Source organism: Hippocampus bargibanti, linkage group LG22 (assembly GCF_051943395.1).
Source record: "Hippocampus bargibanti isolate YZ-2025 linkage group LG22, ASM5194339v1, whole genome shotgun sequence".
Taxonomy (NCBI): domain Eukaryota; kingdom Metazoa; phylum Chordata; class Actinopteri; order Syngnathiformes; family Syngnathidae; genus Hippocampus; species Hippocampus bargibanti.
Window position 1 is genome coordinate 7,047,165 of NC_142755.1, and position 10,358 is coordinate 7,057,522.

The 10,358-nt window shown below is 43.4% G+C and overlaps 1 protein-coding gene across 6 annotated transcripts in view; it reads right to left on the bottom strand.

The window, feature by feature from the left end:
- The window catches only part of dgki (diacylglycerol kinase, iota), a 38,806-nt gene extending 29,479 nt beyond the window's left edge, over window positions 1–9,327 (bottom strand). For 3 of the 6 annotated variants that reach the window (XM_088988922.1, XM_088988919.1, XM_088988918.1), the window contains exon 1: window positions 8,869–9,327. In XM_088988922.1, coding sequence (XP_088845048.1) covers window positions 8,869–9,104 — 236 coding nt within the window. In that variant the 5' untranslated portion in view covers window positions 9,105–9,327. The remainder of the gene's footprint in view (window positions 1–8,868) is intronic. The other 3 variants (XM_088988923.1, XM_088988921.1, XM_088988920.1) reach the window with 1 other exon arrangement.
- Between the last annotated feature and the right edge of the window lie 1,031 nt (window positions 9,328–10,358).

A 10,358-nucleotide genomic window follows, 5' to 3' on the forward strand; every position in this document is an offset into this window, starting at 1 on the left:
TTTGATTGTCATCGCTACACATCCCTGAGGCGATTGTGCTTTTTTGCGCCTGTAATGGGAAGCATTTTCACAGCCCTGCTTTGTGCAGCGGAAAGGTTGTGCGCATACGTGGAACCGTCGCGGCTTGGAATTGAAGCGGATTTACAGTACGTGGGACAGGAGATGTGAGACAATCTACTATTGTAAATGGATGCTACAGCTTGGTGTTTGATTTCAAGGTTTAGCTTGTAGCAGATGTGCACATATTATCATGACCCCCCCTGATCCACTGGTGAAAAGGACACTTTGATTCTCTCCTCTATCATCTAGAACTGCTTCATACAACAAAGAGGGTGCGAAAGTGGTTATGGTTGAATGACTGTCTATGTCTCGGCTTATATCGGCGAGCTGGCTATCTATTAGCTATCTATCCGGCTGACAAGCTAATGGCTGGCTATCTATTAGCTATCTAGCTGGCTGTCTATTAGCTATCTAGCCAACTGGCTGGCTAGCTATTGATGTCTATTGGCTAGCTAGTTGGCTGGCTATCTATTAGCTATCTGTTAGCTAGTTGGCTGGCTATCTGTTAGCTATCTATCCAGCTGGCAAGCTATCTATTAGCTAGCTAGCTGGCTGGCTGTCTATTGGCTATCTGATGGCTAGCCAGCTAGTTTTTTTTTTAATCTATTTGAGCTACTTGCGTGTTGAATGAACGCTGGCGCATGTGGCTGCCGCTACTCACCCACAGAAAAACTGATCCAGTGACTGTAAAGTGACCTTGAGAATTTTGAAAGGCGCTTAGAAATCAAATGTATTATTATTATTATTATTGTTGTTTTTGGTGATTGGGGATTGATGATTGATGATTGATGATTGATGATTGATGATTGAGATTATGATTATAATTGATTATGAGTATGATTATGATTATCATTATGAGTATGATTATGATACTGATTATGATTACAATTATGATTACTAATTCTGATTATGGGTGGTTATGATTAATTATGATTATTTATGATGATGATGATTTGTGTTGTGTCACAGTATTTATTTTGTTTTTTGTTGTTGTTGTTTTTGACTTCAAGATGGCACCGTGAGTGTGGCTGCCTTTACAGCATTTCCTGTATTTTGTTTTTCTACTTCTTCCTTTCCTTTCCTCACATTGCTGCTACGAAAATGTAAACTTCTCCACTGCACGACTAATAAAGGCAAATCCAATCCAAAAGATGTGATTTAATCCACCTCGCATTTGAAAAGACAACAAGCATGGGAGCCATTTTACACTTCATACAATGAGTGACATCACACACGAGGCCGCAAACAGGAAACGGCGCCGCAATCTCGACACAGCGGAACACGAATCACAATAGCAGGAAGACATTAACGCACGCGCATTTATGTATTTTTTTTTTTTTTTTTTACATCATCAGCGACACACATTCCTTGCTATGTGTTTTCCTTCTTCCATCTCATCCGCACCCCTCCTATCCCCCTCCACCTCCTGCTCCTCCCTCCTACTCATCCCGCATCTTCATCCGCCTCCTTCTCCTCCTCTTCCTGGTTCGTCCTTCAACACGCTCTCTCTCTCTCTCTCTTTGCCATCCCATCCCACTCCCCCAAAACCGCCTCGAGCGAGGGTCAAATGTCTTTCTTGTCTTCCTCCCATAGACTCCCACTCAGAGACACAAAGTGACACACGGGAAGCCGTGCAGTTGTGCTATTGAAATTAACAAAAGAGGAGTCGGAATCCATCCGGGCGTGGGAGGCTACGCGCTGGGCGCTTAGCCACGCCGCGTAGCGTCTTTTTTGACCCCCCCCCCCCCCACACACCTCCTCCCTCCTGCTGAGAATAGATGTATCAAGCGAAATGGGAGTAAAAGACACAAAGTATGAGAAATGAAACCAACGCATTAGCGTTAGCGCTAGCAATGTGTAGCGGGACGCAGATGCCATCTCGCTAATCAGAATCAGAATCAGAATCAGAATCATCTTTATTGCCAAGTATGTAGAACACACAAGGAATTTGTTTCCGGTAGAACACGCTGCACTAGTATCGTTGTCAAAAAAAAAAAAAACTGCTAAGTGGCACTATACAGTTCCATTTTGGCTACTGTTGAAGAGTTCAAAGAGTTAATGGCTTGGGGGAAGAAGCTGTTTAAATGTCTGCTGGATTTGGTGCGCATGGATCGGTAGCGCCTGCCTCAGGGGAGTAGCTGGAAAAGGTGGTGGGCAGGGTGCGGAGGGTCCAGTAGGATTTTCCGCGCCCTAATTCGAGCATATCGTCAGGTTTTTGATCCGAAATGAAGCGGAGGATGAAACGATGCGCTACGAAGGCCAATGGGGTTAAGAGCGGAATGTCACAAGTGTACTGGACAATCGTGCGAGAGAGCGAGTGAGTGTGTGAGAGGCGCGCGACATTCATCTGTTTGAGTGCGGAGAGATAATCAGTAAAGCATGGCCGGCACGACTTTTTGTCGCACGGCGGAAATGCGAAAGGTGGCTGTTGGTAACAAACAGTGGTGGGCTGTCAGGTTCTGCAAGGCCTTCTCTGCTGGCCTAAAAGATATCAGAATCATGTGAATTGTATTTTTAATAATAATAATAATAATACATTTCATTTATACGCGCGTTTCAAAACTCTCAAGGTCACTTTACAGTCACAGGATATGTTTTTCTGTGGGTGAGCAGTTCACTCATCCCGAAAGTAACTCAAATAGATAGAAATCTAGCTAGCTAGTTAATAGATAGCTAGCGAGATAGCTAGCCATCCACACTAGAAAGATATCCAGCTACATAGCTAGCTAGCTACATAGCTAGCTACACAGTAGCCAGCTAGATGGATATATAGCAAATAGATAGCTAGCTAGGTAGCCAGCTAGTTAGCTAAATAGCGATTGTGTTTCAGCTTTTCCCCTGTTGTGCCGCTTCCAGATTTGTTACCAGGGTCAGAAATCGACCTGAACACCTTCACAATCAGTTCTGCAGGCCGAGAGCATAAAATAAATGTCGATGAAACTGTTGCTTTAACCAATCGGATTTCGAGTTGGCAACCCAAAGCCTGCTCGAAGGGACTGGAAACGTCAAAGTTTTTGCAAATCATGATTGGCTAGTCGCTAGCCAATTGTGTTTGAGGACTACATAAACATTCAATGCAGCGTAAGAAACATTGGACGCAACTTTCATCAGAAAAAAAGAGTTAATTCCTAAAGTTATACGGGTCTACAGTTATATGAGCATGAAATCAGGGCGGCTGTCCAAGATACAATGCGATACACACAAATTGATTTACAGCGCTTTTACAACAGATTAAGCTGGAACAAAGCGCTAACATGGAAAAAAGGGAACCGCTGCCCCCTTTTGGAAAGGAAAAAAAAACATTGCCAGAGGCCATGGCCAGCGCTTTATCAGCACCCAAGCAAGGAAAAAAAACAAAACCCGAACAAATTCGGGAATGGCGTTCTACGTCATATTTTCAATTCCCGAATAAATTTGTGAATGGCAATGAATGAGTTAAGAAAGGACGGACAGTTATTTCCTGGCTAATGGCACCCTCTTGTGGACTTGTAGTAAATCACACCACACCTTTTTTAAATAATAATAATAATAATACATTTCACTTCTAAGCGTCTTTCAAAACTCTCAAGGTCACTTTAAAGTCACAGGATAAGTTTTTCTGTGGGTGAGCGGCGGCGTTCACTCAACCTGAAAGTAAATCAAACAGATAAAAGCTAGCTTGCTAGCTAATCGATAGCTAATCGTGAGATAGATGAATAGATAGCTAGATAGCAAATAGAGAGCTAGCTAGCTCAATAGTGAATAGCTAGCCAGCTAGATAGCAAATACAGAGCTAGCTATGTAGCTAACCAGCGCCAGCGTTCACTCAACCCCGAAGTAACTCAAATAGATAAAAAAACTAGCTAGATAGCATCTAGATAGCTAATAGATAGCCAGCCCACCAGCTAGCCAGCTAACAGATAGCCAAAAGATAGCCAGCTAACTAAGCTAGTGAGCCATCAGATAGCCAATAGACAGCCAGCCAGCCAGCTAGCTATATATTAGCTAGTAAGCTAGCTAACATATAGCTAATAGCTAGCCAGCTATATATCTAGCCAAATAGATATCTAATAGCTAAGTTTAAGCCTGGATTGATTCAGACATAGCACTACTGAAGGCCCAGAGATGAAATCCACGGCTCGCAAATGCTCATATGTCAACATATCAAGAGCTCCAGTCTTCAACGAGTGTGAATCAAGAAGCATTTTCGACCTTCCGCCATATTTGGCTAAGTACAAAGCGCGGCTGTGCTAGCTAGCGCGTGTGCGCGTTAACAAGATTTTTCAGCGAAGGAGAATCTTGGCGATAGAGTCGCCATCACCTCAGTAGGTTCGCCGCCGTGCGCACAGATGGGCCTGCTGGAAGGGCGCCAAGGAACCAAAGTGGGCGGGAGTACCTCAAGGCGCGAGGCCGGATACCCTGTCATTTGTTGACAGCCGGATTGGAGAAAAGTCACGACGACGTGAAGTGGGTGTGGTCTTGCGGTGAGTTCTGGGGGGTTTGCTGCAAGGCTCTCCGATGGCCGTTGCGCAAAAAAAAAAAAAAAAAAATGTTGGTGTGATGACATCGCAGGAACTTCTCATTTTTGTTCAGTTCTTCTTTTCCTGTCTCTTTTTTTGGCTCCCTGTCCAAAACGGGAAAAATCCTCTTCGAGCAGACGACTAATAAAGGCTGCAACCCCCTCCTCGCATGCCTTTAAAGGACAACCGACACCATTTTTTTGGTTTCCTAACTAACATCAGAAAAACGTTTGATAGCATCTAAAATACCCAAAACACGCAGGATGATATTTTTAGTCAAATGTAAAACACCAATAAAAATGATTTAAATAATAATAATAATACATTTAATTTCTAAGCGCCTTTCAAAACTCTCAAGGACACTTTACAGTCACAGGATAAGAACTTTTTTTTTTGTGTATGGGTGAGCAGCGGCAGCCATTCGCGCCTGCGTTCACTCTACCCGGAAGTAACACAGATGCAAAGTTATGAAAGGAAGAGGAAAGGAAAGAAAAAAGTAGAAAAACAAAACACAGGAGCTGCTGGAAAGGCAGCCACTCTCGCGGAGCCATCTTGAAGTAAAAAAAAAAAACAACAACTAAATAACAAATAAAAGTGTCCCAAAACTTTTTCAAAATGACCTCAGAAATGGCGAGTTTCAGAAGGTCCCGCCCCCTTGTTCGTGACATCACGCCAGGACGTCTTAGCTTGCACTAGAATCAAAAAATATCGATATAACCGGACTATCGATATATCCGATCCTGCGGCATAGAAATAGTATCGTAATAAGCAGTACTATCGATATAACCGATATCGATATAACGAGACTTTACCGTAGTTCTGAAGTGGAAAGCATGCATGTTTACAATCGATTAAAGAAGTCTTTCCGGATCATTTTGAGGCGTTTGGACTGGAATGTAGCGTCCGAGAAAATGCACAAGATGGCGCACAACTAACATTGGAAATGGGTTGATTTGTCTGCTGGGAATTTGTGTCAACTAGTATCAAATAGTAGTCTTGGTGCAACACACAACGATTCACCATCGCGTTATTTGTGTTTTCCTTATAATTTCGCTATCAACACGAAGTTTTCAGACCAAACAAAGTACCCAAAATGCATTGTGTGACGCTTTCTCGGTCAGGGGGCGGTCCTTTCGTGACGTCACGTACGGACTCATCATCAACTCGAAAACAAGACTACCTGAATATTCAGCGCCAGTCTTGAAACGTAAAATATAGCTACAGTGAGACCTCAACTTACAAATACCTTAACTTACAAACTTTTCGTCTTACAACCGTCAAATTTGTGAAAATTAAACCTGATGATAAGCACTATTTTCATAATACACGCCCACCACGGCTGGCGGAGTGATCTTCGGCGGAAGCACACGACCGAACGGCACCAGAGGTTAAGTTAGCAACAGTCCTTATGGAAGGTGACTCTCCTTCCATAAGCCATCGACGACCATCAAAAAGGTCAATAAAACTTTATTTTACACAGTAATTTTACAGCCTCGTGTAATGCGCCTCTCTTTCCAAACAGCAATTCCCTTTGACCTTCGACCTCCAACGCCATTCCATCAAGTCATCAATGACCATCACAAATGTAAATAAAGTGACTTTATTATACAGTGCAGTGTACTTCTTTCATTACAATAAACTAGCACATTTATTATACATAGAATAAGGTATGTTGTGTGTAGTTTTAAGGCTTATTTAGTTGAAAAGTATATTTTATGGAAACCCGGGAACGGATTATTCCCATTTTAATGGTTTCCTATGGGAAATGTATTTTTGAGATACACACTTTTCACCTTACACACTCTGTCTGGGAATATTAAGTTCGTAAGTTGAGGTCTCACTGTATATGCGGTGGAATCTTTGTAAAATCCGCTCAGTAGAAGTCATTTGAAGCGATGTTACAAATTATGGACGTAACTTGTCCGGTGGCGTCGGTTGTCCTTTAAGGCCCGAGCTCAGTGAATTCTGAGCAAAATCATCAAACGTCAAACTAACAGCTCGTATTCCTGGAGGTGAAAAATGAAATAACGGCCGGACGACACGTGCAGATTCTCGTCGTGGGGCCAATTACGACGTCGCGGTGCCTTCGATGGCCTCGAGCGCGGACAGGAAGTGCATTGCATGACGGAGCGAGCTAATGTCCTACACACCAAGTGACTTGCTGACTCATTCGATATCGCTATCTCAAACACACACACACACACACACACACACACAGAAAGAAAGAAATCATCTTTGTGGAGGCTGGAGTGGGCAGTTAGCTCTAAGAATAGATGAAAGGAGGAGATTATTCTAGAAGGACACACACACTTTACACACACACACACGCACACACACACACACACACACACACACACACACACACACACACACACACACACACACACACACACACACACACACACACACACACACACACACTCATACATGCAACAGCGAACGTCTAGCAGACACGTTGCACTTTTTATTTATCTAGCTATCCAGCTATCTAGCTGGCTAGCTAGCTGGCTACCTAGCTATTTACTATCTATTTGCTATTTATTAGCTATCTATTCGCTATCTGTTAGCTATCCGACTGGCTATCTAGCTAAATATCTATTAGCTGTCTGGCTAGCTATTTTTAGCTAGCATTTCATTTATAAGTGCTAAAAGCAGTCAAGTTTTCTGAGGGTGAGCAGCGGCAGCCACAAACGCCATGGTTCACTCAACCCTGAAGTAACTCAAATAGATAGAAAGCTAACTAGCTAGCCAATCGATAGCCAACAGATACCTAGCTGTCTCAGCTATAGTGTTAGCTAGCTATTAGCTAGCTACAGTATTTGAATTACTCCTGGGTTGAGTGCACACTGGCATGTGTGGCTGCCGCTGCTCACCCACAGAAAAACTTATCCTGTAAAGTGACCTTGAGAGTTTTGAAAGGCGAAAGGGAAAATTATTATTATTATTATTAATATGAAGACACTTTGGCCAAAGTCAACGAGTCTTTCCTCCCCCCTCTTGAGTTCCTAACGTCATGTCCACATTTGGTCAGGAACCTTTGAAAGGCTCTTTTTCCGCCCCGTCGCTGATGACCGACAAACGGCATTCCCTACGCATGGTCACCCCGGAGCAAAATACAGAACGGTAGTTTGCTAACTGTATAGCTGGCTGTCTATTAGCTATCTGTTAAGCTAGCTAGCTCGCTTTCCATTCTCAGGTTATTTGAGTTACTTGCGGGTTGTGTGAACGCTGGTGCGTGTGGCTGCCGCTGCTCACCCGCAAAAAAAAAAACTGATCCTGTGACTGTAAAGTGAACTTCAGAGTTTTGAAAGGCGCTTAGAAATGAAATGTATTATTATCATCATCATCATCACTATTATTATTATTATTATTATTATTATTATTATTATAAACGTTTTGGGTGCCTTTAACAATCTCTTTTTCCTCAATGGATGCTACAGCTTCGTGTTTGCTTTCAACATTTAGCTTTGTAGTAGACGTGCACATTCGACCATCACCCATGACGTCCCTGATCCACTGGTGAAAAGGATGCTTTGTATCCTCTCCACTTTCATCTAGAACTGCTTCATGTCACAAAGAGGGTACAGCAAGTGCTGAAGAATGAATTACTGTGTCTTTGTGTCTGGCGCGAATGGCTGCCGCAGCTCACCCGCACAAAAAAGAAGTTCTTATCACGTGACTGTAAAGTGTCCTTGAGAGTTTTGAAAGGTGCTTAGAAATTCAATGTATTATTATTATTATTATTATTATTATTATTTATTATCTTATTGCTAGCTAGCTAAATAGCTAGCCAGCTAGCCAGACAGCTAATAGATAGCAGATTATTATTATTATTATTATAGACAACAATCCAAAATGAATTCAAACTTGCTTACAGATACCGAAGATTTTCAAAATCGATACCACAAAATCGCCGTTTTCGTGTTTATTATGTTTGTCAAAGTCATTATAAGTGGCTCCGAGAGGACAGTAATTTAATCTGTGCTGGATGTCATGCATATTAGCATATTAGACAATAAAGCTGCCTTTGACTTCATCGATCCTGTATCGATATATATCGCGTACCGTGACAATTTGTAATTTTTTTCTGATGTCAAATATGCGATTTAGTTCAAGGATTTGGGAGAAACGTGAGAGGTCATTCAGTTCTATCAACGCCAGTGACCTATAGTGACGTGACAATCACACACATCACAAAAATTCGTAGTTCTCAATAAAGGTTGGCTGTAATTACTCATCTGATATATCAACTCGATCAATAAATCAAGCGGTCAGTCAGTCATTCGATTCCCGCAACGCGTCGACTTACCGATAGGACGTCTGTTTCCGAAACGCCAGTCCCCTCAGTTTCTCCTCCAGGCTCTCCGGTGGTTCGATGTCGGGCAGGCTGCTGAACGTGTCGCTGCAGCATCCCGCCGAGGCGTCCTCCGAGCCGGCGCCGGATTCGGACTCGCCGCCGTCGGCTCCGAGCGAGGCGAGTCGACCGACCGCCGGAGCCGGGGTCTGGGTCGGGGCCGTAGCCTCCGACGCCGCTTGGGGGTCCATGGCGGTCGGTCCTCGCACTGGACCCGCCGCCGCCGTCGCCGCCTCACCCGCGGACGCCGGCGACGACGACGGGTAGACGCCGGAGGAGGCTTCCGGAGCGAGAAGGCGGAGGCTCCGCGGTGGAGGTTGTGCAGCGTGCGGCTGCGAAGCAACACTCCTCTCCCGCAGCCCGAGGCGAGCTGGTTGGCCTGTGGCTTGCTAACGGCAAGTTGCCAGAACGGCAGCTGGCGTGTGACGTCACTCCACCGGAAACATAGTGGCCGTCCTTCAAAATAAGGAAACGCTGTCAAAAGATACAAATATCCCATTTCGTTGTTTTGTTTTAAAACACAAAAATAGTCACGCGATGTAGCTGCTTTATAATGTCAGATAGTCCTTCGATTTACCACAACACAGATGCTGCAATGGCTAATGGCTACTTTTGTCAAAATAAATTTCCTCAACATGTCCACACGAGGGCGACAAATCACCGCTTTTTGTCAGAATAACACACTAGAAAGACGTAAAGATGAAAAGTGATAATAATAATAATAATAATAATAATAATACATTTCATTTCTAAGCGCCTTTCAAAATTTTCAAGGTCACTTTACAGTCACAGGATAAGTTTTTTTTGTGGGTGAACCGTGGCAGCCACACGCGCCAGCGTTCACTCAACCAGGAAGTAACTCGGCTAGAAAGCTAGCCAATTGATAGCTAACAGATAGCTAGCTAGGTCTTCACTCAACCCGGAATTAACTCAAGGTCACTTTACAGTCAGATAGCCAGCTAGACAGCCAGCTACATAGCTAGTAGATAGCCAGCTAGCTAGCGAGCTAGATAACCAGCTACATAGCTAGGTAGATAGCTAGCAATAATGTCAATGTTATTTGTTGCTTCGGGACAGTGTTGGAATAGTGAGTGGTTTGCTCAAGAGCAGGAGGCAGAGAGGGGGAGTAGTCCAGTGGCGGGCCTTGCATGTCAGTCGTAGGCCTTCAGTAGTGCTACGTCCGAATTCATCTGAATTGACGTCTGAGTGTGGTGTGATTTACTACACGTCCACTAGAGGGTCCGATTTGCCAAGAAATAACGTTTAACTTGAAGAAACTTAAGAAAAACTGTCATTAAACTGTTTGAATTTTTACTATGAGCATGTAGATTCATGATAACCTCACAAAATTGCAATATTATTTGCTATTTTTGCTAGCTTTGGAGCTGTCCAAACTTTCTTATCAATCTATTCTTGAAAAGTATGTCTTGAAAATGGCTTTAACA